General features: G+C 43.7%; 1 protein-coding gene across 1 annotated transcript; it reads left to right on the forward strand.

The window, feature by feature from the left end:
• The first annotated feature begins 76 nt into the window (after window positions 1–76).
• Window positions 77–15472, forward strand: LOC115459432 (antigen peptide transporter 2-like). Its single transcript, XM_030189256.1, has 11 exons — window positions 77–613; window positions 1827–1941; window positions 2291–2421; window positions 3652–3857; window positions 5002–5199; window positions 7758–7886; window positions 8535–8723; window positions 9488–9661; window positions 9827–9986; window positions 14950–15086; window positions 15266–15472. The coding sequence occupies exons 1-11, from the start codon at window positions 85–87 to the stop codon at window positions 15470–15472; spliced, it is 2175 nt and encodes a 724-aa protein (XP_030045116.1). The 5' UTR covers window positions 77–84.
• The last annotated feature ends 5985 nt before the right edge of the window (window positions 15473–21457 follow it).

Consider the following 21457-nt stretch of genomic DNA (forward strand, 5'->3'; position numbering starts at 1 on the left):
GTGCCCTCTAGCGGCCGTTAGTAGACATGTACATGCATATTAATCGGATACTTTTTATCTGTACCAGGACATTTTCGTGTGAGGATGAAGGTTATCGCATTCTTCCTGGCTGTCTTCGTCCTGGATGCTGCCTTCACCTCCCTCCTGACATGGCTGTACCTATGTTTTTATCCCTTCTCGCTCCTCAATGCCACCTGGACCCTGGCACTCCTGCGATTAATGTGGCTCTCCGGAGTGTCAGGCAAGCTCCTGGAGAAGCTGGCTCCACCTCGAGGGTGGCTGCAGCCCCGGCATGTTGTCCTGCACTTGCTGGTCCTCACCCTCACATCTCCTGTATCTGACACGGCTCGGTCCCTCCTTCTCCAGGAACCCGTGGACCTGAACGCTGGGGTGGTGTGGTCCCTGCTGCCCTTGTACACAGTCTGCGTTGTTTCTGGCCTCCTCTGGGAGCTCCTGGTCCCCTGGCACCCAGTGAAGGACAGTAATGGAGCTGAGACTGAGGCAAATGGCAGGAGGAAAGCCCGAGAGGCACTGGGGCGACTTTGGGCTTACTCTAGACCTGACAAAGTGCCACTGTCTGGAGCCTTTATTTTCCTTACCCTCGCTGTTATATGTAAGTGTCTGTGTGTGTGTGTGTGAGTCTCTGAGAGGGCAGTGTCTCCAAATGGATTCATTTTGCACATTAATCCTTAACAGGAAGGAGGTAGAGTTACCTAAACAAGTGAATATTATAGAAGAACCTCACACCTTGTTCTCCAATGTGATGTGTTAGCTACTCTTAAATCTTCAGATAAAAAGTAATAAACAGAAATAAAAATAAAACAGAGAAATAAGATGATACTTTTTTTTATTGGACTCATAATACATTTTTTGATTAGCTTTCAAAAACCCTGCAGCAGGTAAAAGGATGTATAAAAAAATGTAAATGGCCATGCAGTAAGTTAAAGCCCTTGTTGTGCTGCCATATCCTGGGGGAACCCTTACTGCCTCCTATTTAGGAAGTGGTAAGGGTCCCGCACTAACCCGGTGGTAAAAAAATATATATTATTTTTTGAGGTCTGGAAATGGTGCACGGCACACACTGGACATACATCATGTGGGGAGAGCCTCGAGTATCAAGAAATGCAGTTCAAGACCAAGAAAATGTGGCAGGAGATACAGAAATTGGGCCGATTTGCCGCGTGCCATTGCCGTGGTAGCCTTACCAAGGGCCCCCTAGAGAGTAATTTTATAAGGGAGCACTTCCTTTAAGAAGGGAAGTAGACACGGCGCTATTTAATAAACAACCTTGTCACTTGCGCCAAGATTATTGAAGTACACGCGTAAATAGTGCATTTTATAATCTACGCGTGTACTTGTGAACTCTGTGCTCCACCAAACTCAGCTGCTGTTCACATTTACCAGCAAAGTGTGAACCATTATGTCAGTGTGATACTGGTTGACATTCTATTAAAGGCCGTTTATGTATGCATGCAGTTACTTATGTATGAAAATTACTTTATATAAAATATATTCCATTATTTAGATAAACCAGATTAAGATAAACCTCTCATCTTCACAGAAATGTGAAAGTCACATTTACAGACATGTCTAGTTACCAGATACTCGCCTACAGCAGACTAAAAGCCACCCAGAGAGAGCTGAACATTTCATCCCGGGAAGTTGGACCATCGCAAAAGAAGGATGTTTCATACTTACCTTTGGGAGGATTCGTTCTTCATGTTTTGTCATTCTGAGGCTAGTGGGAGCAAAGCACTTGAGATTTCTTCATTGTCTTCGATACCCTAAAATCTCTTTTTTTCCACTTTCCCACTTCTCCCTCACAGGTGAAATGTTTATCCCTTATTACACAGGGAAGGTGATTGATATTCTGGGATCCAAGTACAGAGAAGCCGAGTTTTACGTTGTCGTCTCTCTCATGGCTCTGTACTCCATGGCAAGGTCAGTTCAAATGGGGGAACCCCAAAATAAAGAGGGTTGCCCCAAAGTTAGTGTCTCCCTCCTGGCATTGCATGATCGGGAACCTGAAGGGAGTTGGGGAAGGGGATCTACAGATTATTAATCAGGAGACACTTATCTCCCACTTAAGTTACTTCAGCGAAAGATAAATTCTCTTAAAACTGAATTATCGTCTTTCAGCTTTTAGGCTCCTAATGGGTGGTGGTCTTCTCGTGCTCTCTCTGCTTCGTGCATGTATTATAAGAGGGCACACGCGTATTTGTTTATTATCACTGCTGTGTTTCTGGACTGTGCAGGTCTCAGTTTCTCTTTTTGCTTATTTATTCCCCAGCTCCCTATCTGCTGGCTGCAGAGGTGGCTTATTCCTGCTGAGTTTAGCTCGGCTTACCCGGCGACTCCGAGTTCTGCTCTTCAACACTGTGGTTCGGCAAGAAATTGGATTCTTTGAATCGACCAAAACAGGTGATGTCTCTGTGATAGGTTAATATTTAAGTTGCGTTCCGAGTTTCGCACTTTCAGAAATTGTATGACATGTCATCCAGAGGCAGCCTGCGTAACAGGAGCTGTGAAATTTTTAATCTGTAGTAAATGTTAAAACTATACATTTTAATATTCTAAACCGCTTTAGAATGAATTTGTGTTAAGCGGTATATCTAGTCAATAAATCAAAAAGACAGTGAACAAGTTAAATTTATTAGGCTGCAAGAGAGAAGATTGGAGAGGGTTATCATTTGGGGTGCAGATATTCAAGAAAAAAGTACCCCATGGAGGAATGGGAGTCTGATCCTTGGAGTGAGGCCCTTTGGTGTAAGAATTATAATGAGAGTTATTATGAATGATACAACACACACAATCACATTGGGCTCGCTGGTAATATCATAAGTCAAAGGTCACCATGTACACCAGTCAGAAATGACTATCTAGTCATTCCAGAATATTCTTACCATGACTTCCAGGGGTAGAGCCTTAAGTAATTATTTGTTTAAAAAGTGGATAAACCAATCAGAGGAGTCCTTTTATTAAGCTGTGGTAAAAATAGGCCTTAGCCGCCCCCCCCCCCCCCCCCCATCTTTTACACAGGTCTTTCCTGTGCGCTAAGGCTATTTTTACTGTGGTCGTGAAACTAAAAAGTCCAAATAACATGTAAACCCATCAAGTAACTGCAGCACAACAGTGGCAGCGATTCCTACGCGCTTTATGCCACCTCCTGCCCCCAGGATAGGCAGACAGCGTGTGTGAATTGCCCCCCCCCCCCCCGTTGAAGCAGGGGTGGCAGTAGATTGAGCAGGCAGTCAGCAAAAGAAAAGTAAAAGAACTTCCCTGCCCCCCCCCCATGACTAAGCAGTACATTACTTTTGTGCTGTTTCAATCTCCGACAGTGGCAGGCCACGAGATTAACTGCTTATGGCACGTGGCATGACGCCCTTAAGAAGTATCAACTTCCCCCTCGGCACCCATGTGAGTTCACCATGGCACACCAGGGTGCCACAGTGCACAGTGTGGGAAACACTGGAGTAATTAATGCAGGGTAGATGACATTTATTTATTTATTTGGATTTATTTACCGCCTTTTTCAAGGAATTCACTCAACCCTTGGAGCTGGATCTTCTGTTTAACAGAATAATCAGCTACTACCCCTTGTGACCCCCCCCCCCCCCATCATGAGTTTTGATGTGCTGGATTCTGTTGCAGGTGAGATCACTTCACGCCTTGCGGCGGACACGGCCCTGATGAGCCGCTCCATTGCAATCAATGTGAATGTTTTCTTGCGTAGCCTGGTGAAAGTGGTGGGGATTTATTGCTTCATGCTGAACCTCTCCTGGCAGCTCACGGTGCTGACGCTCATCGACCCGCCTGTCACTGCGTTGATCCAGGAAATCTACAACCGCTACTATGAGGTAATGAGCCTCCAAATTCATTACCTGGCTCGCAGTTGGAGGGGAGCTGCCCACCTGCTCTACATATAAAGATAAAAACAGCTTATTTTTGCCATCACACTCCTTTTGGAGTGGAAGAGCAGTGTAGAAGGAGACTAAGAACCAGGAAAGTGAGGGTTCAAATCCCGCTAATTGTCCTTGAGCTTCCATGTGACTTGCACAAGGTTGTATTTTCAAAGAGCTTAAGTTACTATGGGGGCTCATTTTCAAAGCACTTAGACTTACAAAGTTTCATTGGTTACTATGGAACTTTATGAGTACATATTGGCGTATTTTCAAGTCTGTGCTTTGAAAATGAGCATCTTTCGTTTTTATTGCTTCAGATGGAAAATCAGGCTGTAAGTCCCCTGGGGCATGAAACTATCCACTGTGTACCTGAATGTAAATTGTCTTAAGCTCTGGTTTGCAAAACAGAGAGGCAAGAATCTGTACTGGTGTATAAGCAAAGATTGGAGCAGATCCAAATTCATGGAATTCAAGCAACTAATTGTTTATAGTACCATAAATAGGAATTTATTGAGCATATAAAAATAATGGAAAGGTTAAACCACAAGACCCATTCAAATTAAAAGACCCAATGGGGACATCCCGCAAATTCAGTAAACTGCATATAACCTTTAGGAATGTCCCTGAACATCCCCTGGCCACATCCCCTTTGGGGTGCGCGTGAGATTTAGGCGCAGTTCTTTAAAGTGACTGCACATAGGCAGTTGCACCAAATCAGTGCCAATTAACGGAATTAACACTCAGTAGCTGGCTTCTAATTTATCTGAATCAAAAAGGGAAGTGGGAATGAAAACCAGGATTTCCAAAGACTGGACCACAGTAATGATGAAAACCAAAACTTTATTATGACTCATTAATTGTTTAATAAACTTTGTTTTGGTTTTCATCATTACTGTGGTCCAGTCTTTGGAAATCCTGGTTTTCATTCCCACTTCCCTTTTTGATTTGAGTTTATCCTTGGGTCTTCTTGAATTCTCCACATTTGTGGATTCTCTTTTGGTTCTAATTTATTTGCACATGCAACTCAGGATCACGTCCAAATTTGGGGATTATGCCCGAGGCTGAGAGGTTTTTTTTTCTTCTTTGTGCCTTTTCACAGGGTGTGGTCAAGGATGTGCAGGATTCCATCGCCCGATCCAGCCACCTGGCCGGGGAGACTGTTCACGCCATTAGGACCGTGCGCAGCTTCGCCACGGAACAGGAGGAAGTAGAGCAGTATAACGCCCGACTCCTGGAGACGCACTGGCTGAAGATCCGACGGGATGTGATCAGGGCACTATATTTGCTGGTCCGCAGGGTTCGTATTTGTGTTTCTTCTCGTTATGTGTACTGGGACAGGGGAGGGATGCAGGACTGGGATGTTATCCCACGCTGATGTGTTTATCAGAATCCTACCACGTCCTTGTATAGCAGTGGTTCTCAACCTTCCTTCTGCTGTGACACACCGAACACTAATATTCACAGCTGAACAAAGCATGTCTAAATATTTAATTGTTTAACTGTAAGTTTAGTATGAATTTGCCTATCCCATATCCAAAAGCTGTATTCAACATTGGTCCCAGATTTCTCACTTGCTACACAACAAAACAAATGCATAGTCAAATTCTAGTGTCAAGTCAGTATCAGCAACACAAACTCAAACATTCTGTCTACAGTAAGTTTTTTGTGACCCACCTCCCACCTCATGGTTGACAACCACTGTTGTAGAAGCCATCTCCAGAACTGAACACTCTGAAGTCCATGTCCCAAATACTGGATCTCTTTTCCTACCCAGCAGCTTCTGAGGAGCAGATGGGAGAGGTGACAGAAATATTCAAATAGCAGTTGGGTAAACCAGGGGCGTATCTGGAGTCCGGCAGTAGGGGGGGCCAGAGCCAGAGGGAGGGGGCACATTTTAGCCCCCCCCCCCCCCCCCCCGCCGCTGCCACGACTCTCTCCACCCCCCCTCCCGCCATCAACCCTCCCCCGCTGATTTCCTTTGCGTACAACGTGCTGCGACGTCAGACTCCGAACTGGATTCAATCAACAGCATTACTTACAGCATGGCCACGGAGGAGTCGGACGAAGAAGAAATATGAAGACTTCGGGTCGGCTGGCGGGGGTTGGGGTCCCCCGCCAGCGGAAGAAATATTTTTAAAGGCAGGAGGAAGCGGACCTCGGCTGGCGGGGGTTGGGGCCCCCCACCAGCAAAGGTAAGCAGCGGGGGAGGGTTGACGGCGGGAGGGGGGCCAGGGCAAAATCTGCGGGGGCTCAGGCCCCTGTGGCCCCACACAGATACGCCCCTGGCGTAAACTAAGAGGGAGTCGATCCATCGTTACGTACAGAGTTAATGACAGAGCCAGGGATTAGAACTGAGCCACAGGGAGAGAAAGTGACTCACCCTGAGCCACACAGAGGCCCTGATTAATAATAGAGCAAAAGCCTACACACATTTTTAGCACAAATGTTTTCTTGTACATTAAAAAAATAAAAACAAAACAAAAACCCCGCATTAACACATTAATCACCCCACACACTACATTAGCGTTATGTTAATTGCATCAAGTGTTTAAAAAACACATCCATGCAAACAAAACAAAAATCTTAAATTCCAGGTGAAATGTGCATTTTACATCAGGGTGTGTGCATTAAAAACAGCAGTAAAGTTAAAGTGTAGGATTGTGTTAAAAAAAACAACAACAGAAGAGGTAGTGGGCTTGGTGGTGGACACCTCAAATCCACAGTGTTCCACTGGGCTTCTTTTGAGAGGACCTCAACAGAGATCCTCTAGAGACCCACCAGGGTCCCATCAGGGGTCCCCAATTTTGAGAGTCCAGGTTTCAGGATTTTTTTCTTTTTTCTTCCTTTTACTGCTAAAGAAGTTAAACTTTGCTTCATCTCCAGGCATTAAAAATCAGCGCTAACAGGTAAACTAAAGTACTTTAACTTTACCACATAATTTCATGTGCAGATCTTTTTCCATGAATTTTCATGGAATGTGCTCTGAACTTGAAGCACATTTTTCCATGCAAAAGCCTATACTATATACAGGAGTAAAACTATCACAGAAAAATGTTAGCGAAAACAGGCCTACCATTTGTTTCAGATCTGGGGATTTGAACTGAGGCACAGGGATGTAAAGTGACTCATTGAGGTCACACACTGAGCGTCAGTGACAGAATCGGGGATTAGAGTTCAGGAATTTGCCAGTAAATCTGTCCAACGAAGAAAATGTTTCTTCACTCAATGTATAATTAAACTCTGGAATTTGTTTCCAGAGAATGTGGTAAAGGCAGTTAGCTTAGCGGGGTTTAAAAAGGGTTTGTATGGCTTCCGAAAGGAAAAGTCCATAGGCCATTATTAAAATGGACTTGGGGAAAATCCACTGCTTATTCCTGGGATAAGTAGCATAAAATGTTTTGTACTTTTTTTGTACTTTTTTGGTATCATGCCAGGTGTTTGTGACCTGGATTGGCCACTGTTGGAAACAGGATGCTGGGTTTGATGGACCTTCGGTCTGTCCCAGTATGACAATGCTTATGTACTTGGGATTCTGAATGGAATCTTGCTACTCTTTGGGGTTCTACATGGAATCTTGCTACACTTTGAAATTCTGCAGGAATCTTGTTATTCTTTAGACTTCTAGAATGTTGCTACTCTTTGGGGTTCTACATGGAATGTTGCTACCCTTTGGGGTTCTACATGGAATGTTGCTACTCTTTGGGGTTCTGGAATGTTGCTACTATTTGGGTTTCTGCCAGGTACTTGTGATCTGGATTGGCCACTGTTGGAAACAGGATGCTGGGCTTGATGGACCTTCGGTTTGTCCCAGAGTGGCAATAGTTATGTACTTATGTAACTGTTCTTTTCTTGTAGGTCACACAGGTGGCCATACAGATCATCATGTTATACTATGGGCAGCATCTGATTCGCACAGGGCAGATGAGCAGCGGGAACCTGGTGTCCTTTATCATGTACCAGACAGAGTCTGGGGATTATATACGGGTAAGCACTTTCTATCTCTGTCTCCTACAGCCACCTCTAGGATACATACAGTAACATAGTAGATGACGGCAGATAAAGACCTGTATAGTCCATCCAGTCTGCCCAAAAAGATAAACTCATAGCATAAGGTATGATGTCATACTACATACATATACTTAATCATGATTTGTCTTTGACATTTTTCAGGGCACAGACTGTAGAAGTCTGCCCGCACTGGCCTTGTTCTCCAGCTACTGAAGCTGAATCTGTCGAGCCATGTCCAGGCAGAGTCCGTAGAAGTCTGCCCGGCACTGGCTTTGCTAACCAATTACTGGTGTTGCCATCTTATCACCGCTAAGTTTGTTTGGTTCATTCAGGATTCCTTTGTGTTTATCCCACGCATTTTTGAATACCATTACCATTTTCATCTCCACCAGCTCCCCTGGGAGGGCATTCCAGGTATCTATCACCCTTCTCCATGAAAAAGTATTTACTGACATTATTCCTGAGTTAGGATGGAATGCATCAAAAATTCTGTACGCCAGTACAAAGTGCTGTAAAGAGGGAAAATATTACAACAAGCACAGAGGTTAAGTGACTTGCTCAGTCACAGAATCTCCAGGTTTCTAGAGCCATGTTGCCATGCTTGATATAACTCTTCTCTTACAGACCCTGGTGTACATGTATGGGGACATGCTTCATTCTATGGGAGCAGCAGAGAAGGTCTTCCTGTACCTGGACCGGAAGCCGGAGGTCCCCACGGAGGGGGTCCTGAAGCCTCAAAGCTTAAAGGGCCATGTGCAGTTCAAGAATGTGTCCTTCTCCTACCCAAGCCATCTAGATGTGCCTGTATTAAAGGTAAATCCAATGCTATAGATGTTTGAGTTTTCTTGACTTGCCGTAGAGTTCAAGAAATGGAAGGTAAAGGGGGAGAAAATTATAAACTTGATGACAGGCTTCTAAACTACTGTTTGCTTGTATCAGTTTAAAGTTGCATTCTGATTTTTGTATGATTTTTGGAGCTGCAGTATTGTACCTTGTCATCAATAAAAGTATTGAAACTCAGTTCTCTGGGGGCATGTTCTCATGGTTTGAGAGCAAGCTTCATTGATTTGGGGGGGGGGGGAGTGGATGTACATAGAACACTGCTCCTTAGAAGAATACCAGAAAGCCCTTAGCAGAGCAAATCTAACCATCACTGCTGACATCACAATGCAAGCAGCCAGTGACATCACAGCAGCTCTGACAATGGCCACTGACATCACAATGCAGCTAACCAACAGCAGCAGAGCAGCTTTATCAATGGCTGATGATGTCACAGTCAGCTGTACTGAACCTGTTAAGTTCTGGAAATACCATGAGCCAAACTGGTTCCAGCACTGCAGCAGAAGATGGATAGGGGAGATTTCACGGGGCTGGGCTGGACTGTGAGAGCTGTCTTTATCCAAGACCCATGGCCTTGTGGGAGAGATTGCACAGTTCCCTCATAGAATTATTCCGCTGCTCTGAGTACAGATGCTGTGCTCATACATAGCACACATGAGGTAGGAAGGGATAGCCACACCCACATTTCAGGGATGTCACAGATGGTTGACAATTTGTCTCATTCCTGTGTCTTTCAGAGTGTCTCCTTTGAGCTAAGACCAGGGAAAGTCACAGCTCTGGTTGGCCCCTCGGGAGGCGGGAAGACAACCTGTATCTCCCTGCTGGAGCGATTCTATGAGCCCCAGAAAGGAGAGATCCTGCTGGATGGAAGACCTCTGCGAGATTATGATCATAAATACTTCCATACCAAGGTATGGTGTGGAAATCTCCAGATCTCAGGGATGGTTATCCAGAGCCTTCTCGTGCTGCCAGAATCTATGCACAAATCTCGCTGGTGGAGGAGGGGATGGTATTTCTCTGTGGTTTAGTGACACTGGCTGCATTAAGTCACGCTGCCATATTCTCTCTCTGCACAGATTTCGTTGGTCGGGCAGGAGCCAGTGCTCTTTGCTCGCTCTGTGACAGAAAACATCTCTTTTGGTCTGCAAGATTGTTCAGCGGAGGATGTGTTGAGAGCAGCCCAGGAAGCCTATGCTGATCCCTTCATACAACAGATGGAGAAGAAATACATGACAGGTGAGACCCCCCCCCCCCCCAATAGACAGACACATGAGGCCTCGGGAGGGTCAGTTTCAAGTTTATGTTTCCCACTCACCACTCCAGCTCTAGTAAATTTTCAAAGGGGCCCTTTTACTGAGCTACGACAGAAACTGGCTTTAGCACATCCTTGTGCAGGGTTTCCATGTTCGCTAAGCCCATTTTTCCCAAAGCCGTACAATGGCTGATTTTCTATTTTTTGTATTAATGGCCATGCGCTAATGTTGCCTCAGTAAAGCCCCTTCCTTAGTGACCGCAGAACTCTTGAGTGCATCCTGTGCTTCGCCATTTTAAGCTACATGCTTAACACAGTTTTAGTAAAAGAGTCCCAAAGTTTTTTTTTTTTTGTACCCCGCACTTTCCCACTCATGGCAGGCTCAATGTGGCTTACATGGGGCAATGGAGGGTTAAGTGACTTGCCCAGAGTCACAGTTATCAGCTCAGACTTTTAAATTTTGGACCTATAATATTTATCTTCTGAAAACTCGATAGGGTCGGCAGCTCTCTCCAACTGGATGACCTGGTCACTCCTTGTTACGTGTTAGCTGCAGACCCCATCTCAGGCACAAGCAACTGATTCCAGTGCTAAATTTTCACAGACACCAGGGCGCTGCGGTCATAGCATTGCTTGGGTAGAGCCCCACACCAGCAACTCCCGCAGTAAAAATCTGTGAATTGTCACATATCCACGGGATCCCTGGTAACAGGACACATGCTGAAGTGTTTTTGTTTTTTTCAAATTGTAGCATTTTTTCAAATGTAATTTAGTCCCCAAAGAAAAAACACACAAAAAAAATGTTTTAAGCATGATATCTTATTGATTGTATGTTGGATGCATTGAGTATGTTGAGATGTTTACCTTTGAGTTATCAATAAAATACAAGTTTAAGAAAATGTTTTAAAAAATCAGTTTCCTATAAGGACATTATTTATTTTATTTATTTATTTATTGCATTTGTATCCCACATTTTCCCACCTATTTGCAGGCTCAGTGTGGCTTACAATACATTGTGAATGATGGAAATACAATTTGTTACAGTATGGTTATGGGTTACATTGTGAAGAGTTATGGGAAGACAAAGTCAAAATATCATTAGGGGAATAGAACCATAGCATATAGCAATGGGAGAATGATAGGTTGATAGAACAATAGCAAGAGAACATTCGGGTATAACAATTTTGTCTGTGGGTAGAGTTTTTTTTTTATTTTTTTTTAAGTAAATTTTATTGATAACTCAAAGTAAGCATATACAATAATGCCAACTTACAAACAATAAAATACTATGCGTGAACCATACAGCTTATAAACTACCCATACCCCCCCCCCATCACTCCCCTCCCCTTCCCCTCCCCTCCATCCCACCCCTGTACCACTCAAATTCCAAAAACTCCGTATAAATTCAAAGAAATACAACAGTACCGATAATCCAGAACTGTTTAGCAGGCTACAGATTATGTGGTGATCTCTGTACTCTATGGAAAGCAGCTTATTACAAAACAGAGAGGAGGTGGAACCCCTCCTCCCCACCCACCCACTCCACAACCAAGATCAACATGCATTAATAAGTAAACTCCGACCCCTTGGACTTAGAATCTGAAGATAAGGCATCCAGATCTGAAGAAATTGTTTTCTACGTTTAGGCGACATCTTGGAATCTCTAGCCTCCCAAGATGCTAAAAGGTGCACCTGATTACGCCAATGCCAGTAAGCGGGCGCTTCCGAAGAGGTCCAATATTGCATTATACACTTTCGAGCTACCAAACTCAGCTTTCTGCATAGCAGAGTTGCAGGAGTACTCAAAGAGGCAAAAGCCCGTGGATGGTCTAGCAAAAACTGTCCCTCTGTGCCCTCAATTTTATTCCCAAGTTTAATCAAAAACCCCCGGACCCGCTGCCAAAATGCTCGCACCCCTGGACACTGCCATAACGCGTGGTAGAAGGAACTATGACCCCCCCCCCCACACACTTAGAACAAGCAGCATCAACCGTCTCTAACACATGAGCCAACTGCGCTTTAGACATGTAACCCCGAAGAACTATTCTATACCCGCATTCTCTCAACCGTTCATCCGTTACTAATAGGCGAATGCCTTTTAAAGTAGACTCCACATTCCATGAAGTCAATGAGGACCCCAGATCCTGTTCCCACTTATGCTTAAGACCCTCATATGTTCTCCGAGGCCTACACTTAACCAGTGCCCCAAACAAATCAGAGACCGAATGTCTAGCAGTTTTCATCCCTTCAAAAAAACCTCGAACCCGGTCCCCCAATCGACCCCTCAAAGAAGCCTGATGCAAGGACTTCATATAGTGCGTGACCTGCGTATAAGCAAACCTATTACCCCAGGCTACTCCCACCTTGTCTTGTATAGCCTCAAATGGCAACAACTCCCCATTATTCTGCAACAAATGTTCTAAACGCGCAACTCCCTGCTGTCCCCAGGCACCAAAATTCGGATTGTCCATCCCTGCCTGAAACGCTATATTTCCTACTATCGGCAATAAGTCCGTGATATATGGATGTCCCCCCAGTCGTCGCACCCACCACTGCCATACCTCACGAAGCGGCTGTAACAAGATGCTGTTTTTAAATCTAGGGGGTACCCTACTCCGAGGCAGATGAAGAAGAGCCATCACATCATATGGAACAAAAAAGGCCTTTTTGGGTAGAGTTTTAAGTGTGGTGAATATACGGGGGAAGAGAATTCAGAAGAGAGTGTATTGATGCATTTCTATTAGTGTGTATGGACTTCATGTGTTTTGATCCTTGCGATAAATTTTCTCAAAGAGATGAGTCTTCAATAGTTTGTGGAAGTTGGTTAATTCGTAGATCGTTTTCAGGTTGCATGGTAGTGTATTCCAGAATTGCGTGCTCATATAAGAGAAAGTTGATGCATGCAGTACTTTGTATTTTATGCCTTTGCACTAGTCCACATTAAGAGGAGATAGGAGCGATTACAATAATCAAGAAAATTTCATATCCCGCCCCCCCCCCCCCCCCACCTGACTGTTTCCATCAAATTCACTTTGAAGCTTTCTCCCATGAGAAACAAAACACATATATTGAGTTCCTTCTACAACAACCCAGAAGTAGCAGGGACTCTCTAAAAAAAAAAATTTGTATCGTTACTCACTTTACAAATACGGAAATAAAATGAGAAAGTTGATGGCAAGACTAATCAGGCCACGGGGAGGAAATAGAACTATTCTCTCTCTTAGGAGGGAGGGGGGAGGCCTCCATACATCTGATAAGGCTATCTGTGATACCTTCCGGGCTTTTTACAAAGCTTTGTATGCCCCTCCAATGGATGAAGGTCTAACAAGTCAGATGTATTTAGATAATCTTAAATTGCCAAGAATCACACAGGAAGAACTTAATCAGTCAATTACTAAAGAGGAGGTCAACATGGTCATAGCTCGTAACCCGTTGCTGAAAGCCCCGGGACCCGATGGTCTTCGAGTGGAATTCTACAAATTGTTGGGGAGTGACGTAGTACCTACTATAACTAGGTTTTTGAATCATGTAATAAAATTTAAAAAGTGAGAACCTCCCATTGCAAATGCCTTAGATTTCAATTCAAGAACATTTTTCCTCTTAAATAACATAGCTCTCTTCCAGAAATATTTAGACCTGTCCACAGTACGAAACTTGTTTATTTTTTTAAGTAAAAATTTCAAAATCATCAGTTTATCTTTCTCAGCTGAGAATGTGACAAAGGTAAGTTCTGGAGGAGATATCAGAACCTTCCAAACAAATTTTTAGTCGGATTCAGGCTACCCCGTTCAGGGGAGTCTAAACCACCCCTCCGTCTCATTCTCAGCCCTTTGTTTTTGAGGAATAGATGCTAAATTTTCTTTCCAGAGTTACAGGTGCACCAGGATCAAAGGCACGAGTGAGCCCCACACCTTCAATAGGAGGATAGGCAGGGCAGTCTGTTCCTGTCCCTTTCAATTATTTCACTGTGGAACTGTCTTCCAAAAGCAATTAGAGTAGAAGAATCATATACCTGCTTCCATAAAGCCTTAAAAACATATTTTTTTCAGAGTACATTTGAAAACATCACATGATAAGGGAAAGAAAATCAAATAGATATAATGAATGGTCAGTTTTATAATGCAGCATTATAATTTTTGGCTTTAGTGTGAATGGCATATTTGTTTTTTTCTTGTTCAGATTATTTTTTGCATATATTTATTTTTTTAATTTATTTTATTTAAATATATTTATTGACAACATCAATGGTAAACAACTCAACATGCTCTATTTACCCAACATACAAGCAATAAGATAACATGCTGAAACCATATAACGTGTATATGTCCCTTCCCTTCCCCTACCATCCAACTCAATCCACCTCCCCCCCCCCACTACTTCTAAACCCAATAACTCAGTATGCCTGGGTTGCCCACATTCTACAAAACTTGGAAATGTATCCAGGGACTAGGCTAAGAGTAGAAGCCCGACCCCTCCCTCTCCCTACTCCTCATCCATAAACATGTACTTTTTCCCATCCATACCATCCTTAACATGCATTGATAAGCAAACTTCGTCCCCTTGGGCTAAGAATTTGAATATATGGCATCCATATCCCGAGGAATGTCTTCCTACGCTTAGGCGATGATTTCGAATCTCTAGCCTCCCAAGAAGCTAAAAGGTGCACCTGATTACGCCAATGCCAGTAGGCATCATATTTGTTTAGTTACTTCTTCAGTGTGGATGTTTCTGTTTTGTGCTTTCCTATCAAACACTGGATTTTTTTAGTTTGTATTTTTGTGTTTTATATATTTTTTTATATATGTAAACCGTTCTGATTTGTTGATGCAATAAGTAACGGTATAGTAAATAAATAAACGATAAAAAGGGGAGGTGGCTTTCCTTACGAATGCCCATTTTAAATACAAGTCCTGTTTGGCTAGCTCTGATGCTCTATTTCCCATGCAGATGTGGGTGAGGCTGGTGGGACACTGGCCGGGGGACAGAAACAGCGTATCGCCATTGCTCGCGCTCTCGTCCGGAGACCACAACTTCTCATCCTGGATGAGGCCTCCAGCAGTCTGGACATAGAGAGCGAACACAAGGTACTGTCTGTCTCACCTTGACACACTCTGCCTGTCTTGTAGGCTGCAAGCTGAAGGTATGATCCCCCTTTCTGTCTCTTCCCCATCACAGACCACGAAAATGAGATAATCTCTCTTTGGCCACAAACACACACACACGGTTTTCCCTTGCGATACTAACTGCATCTCTGTCCCACCAGATCCAGGAAACGCTCTGCAAAATGCAAGGGTTGACTGTGCTGGTCGTGGCTCATCGGCTGAAAACGGTGGAGAACGCTGATAAAATCATCGTGATCGAAGATGGACGGGTGGTGGAGGAAGGGGACCACAGACAGCTCATGGATAAGGAGGGCATGTACCACCGCTTGGTCCAGAGGCTCTTCACCCAAAATGGGGATTTGGAATGAGGTGGTAGGAGATTATACTGGACACTGCATCCTGGAGGACACTGTGCCCATCTCAAGCTTATAAGGGTTAGAAGGCAGCAGAAACCAGCTCTAAATTAACCCAGTCCAAAAAGAGACAATTAAATATGTCAACCCACACGAATTTTATTACAAAAAGGAGCTTGGACTTGAAACCCTAAACTCATACAGAACTGAAAAAGAAATTCTGAGCGAGATCTGGTGAGACAGAAACTGTGCATTTCTCTAAAAACCAGCATTAAATTTGCTATTTTCTAATAACTTAGTGTCTAGATTAATGGCTGTTAGTCCTAGTCTGACACATGGTAGAGTAGATGTGTCCCTTGGGCTTTCTGTGGAGGGCGAGGTGTTGCCAGCCGCGGCCAGGACTCCCATTTCTTCTCATGGTTTCGCTTCTCAGCGCCCCATGCTCTGCAAGACCAAAATTTCAGGCTCTCTCTCTGCTTCTCCCCAACTAGCAGCCCTCCAGAATGAGCTTCTGTTATCGAGGGCACCACGACGCACATGCAAAAACACGGATAAGGGTCTCCAGCATGCCACAGACTGGCAAACCTAGTGAAGAGAGAAAAGTGGATGAGGGACTTTTCTATAAGGGTTACAGTGTGGTGTGGCTTCTTTACAATGTGTTTCCAAGTTAGTCAGACTTTCCCCGTTGATTGCACTGATGCTATTTAAAGAGAACTAAGCGCTGGTCACTCAATTTCTGGTGGCCAAGGCATAACCCTCTGGGGTGAACAAACACAATTTTCTTCATTTTCTTTATTGTAATTTAGGGGTCCTTTTACTAAGGTGCGCTGAAAACTGGGCTGCGCTAGTGTAGGCATGTGCAGATCCATTTTTCAGCGCGCCTGTAAAAAAAAGGACTTTTTAAAATTTTTGCTGAAAATGGACGTGTGGCAAAATAAAAATTGGCGCTCGTCCATTTTGGGTCTGAGACCTGCAGGCTTATTTTCAAAAGAGAAGGGCACCCATCTTTCAACACCAATCGCAAGATGGGCGTCCTTCTCCCAGGGTCGCCCAAATCGGCATAATCGAAAGCCGATTTTGGGCGTCCTCAACTGCTTTCCATCGCGGGGGACAACCAAAGTTCATGGGGGCGTGTCGGAGGCATAGCGAAGGTGGGACTTGGGCGTGCCTAACACATGGGCGTCCTCGACTGATAATGGAAAAAAGAAGGACGTCCCTGATGAACACTTGGACGACTTTACCTAGTCCTTTTTTTCTTATGACCAAGCCACAAAAATGTGCCCTAAATGACCAGATGACCACCGGAGGGAAACGGGGATGACCTCCCTTTACTCCTCCAGTGGTCAGTAACCCCACCCTCAAAAAATTTTTTTAAATATTTTTTCCAGCCTCTATGCCAGCCTCAAATATCATACCCAGCTCCATGACAGCAGTATGCAGGTCCCTGGAGCAGTTTTAGTGGGTACTGCAGTGCACTTCAGGCAGGCGGACCCAGGCCCATCCCCCCCCCCCCAATACCTGTTACACTTGTGGTAAATGTGAGCCCTTCAAAACCCACCACAAACCTACTGTACCCACATGTAGGTGCCCCCCTTCACCCATAAGGGTTATGGCAGTGGTGTACAGTTGTGGGGAGTGGGTTTTAGGGTGCTCATCACCCAAGGTAAGGGAGCTATGCACCTGGGAGCAATTCTGAAGTCCACTGCAGTTCCCCCTAGGGTGCCCGGTTGGTGTCTTGGCATGTTAGGGGGACCAGTGCACTACGAATTCTGGCTCCTCCCACGACCAAAGGGCTTGGATTTGGTCGTTTCTGAGATGGGTATCCTCGGTTTCCATTATCGCCAAAAATTGGGGACGACCATCTCTAAGAATGACCATCTCTAAGGTCGACCTAAATTTCATGATTTGGGCATCCCCGACCATATTATCGAAACGAAAGATGGACGCCCATCTTGTTTCGATAATACGGGTTTCACTGCCCCTTCGCCAGACGTTCTGCGAGGACATCCTCAGGAAAACTTGGGTGCCTTTTTCGATTATACCCCTCCTTACTTCCAGCCATTGACTTAGTGGTAAAATCTCAAGCGGTAACCATGCGGTAATCATCTACGTGTGCAGAATGATGATTACTGCCCAGTTTCCGCCGCACGCAGGAAAATAAAAATTGTTTTCCGGTGCGTGTAAAAAAATGAAATTACTGCCCAGGTCTCATGGTAGCCAGGCAGTAACTCCAAATTGGCATACGCTGGGTGTGCAGAGGCGCCTACGAAGCTTAGTAAAAGGGCCCCTTAATTTCACCTAAAAATAAATGCTGAAAATATTTTGTTAATATTCTTCATATGCCTTCTACTTCTCTTGCAGTTGTTACTGAGACTTGCTCTATCCCAAATACTGTTAAAATGCAAATAGAAGACAGTGGAATTGATCCACTGAATGCTAATCTGATTACTATTTTGGAAACGTCAGTTCAGCAGTCAGCTTATGGGGTACTTTTAGTAAGTGCAAAAAAGTAGTGGGAAATGGACCACGGACTCCAGAAACGAGGGAAACAAACAGCTACATTGTCAGGTCTATGATCAATAAATCTTCTTGAAGCATCAAGCTTGTTTCCCTCGTTTCTGGAGTCCGCGGTCCATTTCCCACTACTTTTTTGCGCTTACTGCACTCCGTGGGCTTCTTAGAATTCTCCACCCTGGTGGATTTCTTCTGGATGGTACTTTAGAAAGCACCTTACTCAGGGGTCCTTTTACTTAGCTGCGGTAAAATGTGGCCTGTGGTAGTGTGAATGCGTGAGGTCACTTGTTAGCACAGCCGGAAGTTTCATTTATTTAAATGGAAGTCGTAAATGGCCGTGAAAACATTGGCACATGGCCTTTTACTGCCTGAGCCCTTACCGCCACCAATTTAGCTGGCGGTAAGGGCTCACGTGCTAACCCGGTGGTAATCAGACAGCATGCAGCACTGCTCGATTAGCGCCAGGCACGCCTACACCACAGCTCCGTGCTAGAAAATGCCGCACAGCAAACACAAAATTACTATAGGGTGCCTGGGAGCGTCCGGCAGTAGTGCTGTTATGCCACATGGTAGCCCTTCCATCCTTTTGTAAAAGGGCCCCTAAATGTCTTGGAATGAGACTTGATTCTTGCTGGCTTTTTAAAGGAGAGACAGTCGCTCTTTCATTGTAGGTTAAGAACATAAGAGTAGCCATACGGGGCCAGACCAATGGTCCATCTAGCCCATTATCCTGTTTTCCAAACAGTGGCCAAGCCAGGTCACAGAAACCCAAATCGTGGCAACATTCCATATAGAACCCCAAAGAATAGCAAGATTCTGGAATCCTAAAAAGTGACAAGATTCTATGCAGAATCTCAAAGAGTAGCAACATTCTATGTAGAACCCCAAAGAATAGCAAGATTCTGGAATCCTAAAGAGTAGCAACATTCCATGTAGAACCCCAAAGAATAGCAAGATTCTGGAATCCTAAAGAGTGACAAGATTCCATGTAGAACCCCAACGAATAATAAGATTTATGTGTTTCATGAGATCGTTCTAAAACTTGAGAGAGGTCCTGAAGATGAGGTGTACAGTTGTAGCTCTTGGGATGACTATTTTTTTCTTCAGATGTCCTAGGAAATGCAGTTAGATTTCAAGGAAAAGCTATTTTTCAGATCCCCGGGGCTCGAGAGAGTTAATTCTAGCTCGAGAACAAGGTAAACAGACAGGTGCACCCAGCAAGCGATGAACATGGCAAATATGATTCCGCTTTGAGCTGTATAATTCTTAATTGTATTTGTTTAGTTTTTCTTTCTGACCCCCCTTTTATTTATTTGATAAGAGACCAGTAGTGCTTTTTCCTTACTTATGATTTCCTGCTTGTTCCCATTGCATCTTTGTTTTGGCTATATTTGATTGTATGGATTTGTAAAAACTGAATCAATATGAATTAAAATAAAAACCCCAGAGTGGAAGCTTCACCTCTGTATGGAGGGTACCATTACTCCAGATACCACAAGCAGCCGGCTATCACCACAGAAGTAGCTGATGCCCTTGGGGAGAGTGTGGAGAAAGCCACACTTTCCCTACCATGTTGCGAAGACAGGACACCCTCACCGATATTACCCTCAAGAGTAGATCCAAACCCAGGTTTTTTAAAGAAAAAAGTCATAGACCTCAGTGGCGTTTCATAAGAGCCAGATCAACTCTTAGCTCATCTTGCCTCTTCACAGGCTTTAAATTTAAACTCACGTTTGCTATTTTATTATAATTTATTTTCATTTTTTACTTTTTTTTTTTTTTAAATTTTAAATTTAAGTTTTATTGATTGTTATAACAAAGGTAAACAACGTAACATACTCATAACATCATACATACATATCGCGGTTAAACTATACAACATGTAAAGTTCCCTCCCCCCCCACACCCCCTCCAACCCCTCCTCCCCCCTAGTACTTAGTCTCGCGAACCTACTTACTTTTTATAACTTTTAAATGGATTAGCATCCAAACATTGAATTGCTTAGCTCATATCTCGTAAAGCATGTAACTTAACGTTTGTTTCCTGTTATAAACATTGTTTCTTGTTGTAGAGCGTTACAACAATATGAAACTTAGCTTTTGTTTGCTGTTATAAACATTTAAAGTCATTATAGACCCACGAATTCAGTATAGGTCACCCAAATTTGGGTTCCAAGGGGAGACGAATGCACAAATTAATGAGGGCCTCTTTTTCTAAAGCTTAATGCACGCTAATGGAATTAAGGTGTGCTAAATACTTGGAAGCCCATAGGTTTAAAATAGGCTTCTTAACATCTAGGGGTATGTTTACTAAGGTGTGTTAGCATTTTTAATGTTAAGGCGTGTTAAACGCTAATGCATCAATACATTCCTATGGGCATATTAGCGTTTAATGTGTCAACTATTAACATTTTATTTATTTCTTTATTTATTACATTTGTATCCTACATTTCCCCACCTATTTGCAGGCTCAATGTGGCTTGCATAGTACCATGACGGCTGAGGGGAGACATGATAGAGGTATATAAAATAATGAGTGGAGTGGAACAGGTGGATGTGAAGCATCTGTTCACGCTTTCCAAAAATACTAGGACTAGGGGGCATGCGATGAAACTACAGTGTAGTAAATTTAAAACAAATCGGAGAAAATTTTTCTTCACCCAACGTGTAATTAAACTCTGGAATTCGTTGCCGGAGAAAGTGGTGAAGGCGGTTAGCTTAGCAGAGTTTAAAAAGGGGTTGGACGGTTTCCTAAAGGACAAGTCCATAAACCGCTACTAAACGGACTTGGAAAAATCCAAAATTCCAGGAATAACATGTATAGAATGTTTGTACGTTTGGGAAGCTTGCCAGGTGCCCTTGGCCTGGATTGGCCGCTGTCGTGGACAGGATGCTGGGCTCGATGGACCCTTGGTCTTTTCCCAGTATGGCATTACTTATGTACTTATGTACATGAAGGCGATCGCCAACTCCAGTGAGAAACAAATACAAAGTGATGTTATAGTTGAATAAGGTTCATACGTTACAATCGCAGAGAAGAAGAGTTGTATAGTGTTCATTACGAGCTTTGGTTATGTTGTGTTGCATGGTTCAGGCACTTAAGTTGGGTCGGTAAGGTATGCCTTTTCGAACAGGTAGGTTTTTAATGATTTCCGGTGGTCATGCGTCATTTTCACAGCTTTTGGTAATGCATTCCACAATTGTGTGCTTATGTAGGAGAAGCTGGATGCATAAGTTGAGTTGTATTTGAGTCCTTTATAGCTTGGGTAGTGGAGATTTAAGTATGTTCGTGTTGATCTGTGTTTTTGGTTGGTAGGTGTATTAGGTCGGTCATGTATCCCGGGGCTTCGCCATAGATAATTTTTTTTTTTTAAATTTATCATTTTACTTAATTACATTCACATTTATCACATAAATATAAGGAAATACAGAACTTAATATAAAAAGGAAAACATTTTCTCTCAACAATATATATTTACATAATTGT

This window comes from Microcaecilia unicolor, unplaced genomic scaffold (genome assembly GCF_901765095.1).
Source record: "Microcaecilia unicolor unplaced genomic scaffold, aMicUni1.1, whole genome shotgun sequence".
In the NCBI taxonomy this organism is placed as follows: domain Eukaryota; kingdom Metazoa; phylum Chordata; class Amphibia; order Gymnophiona; family Siphonopidae; genus Microcaecilia; species Microcaecilia unicolor.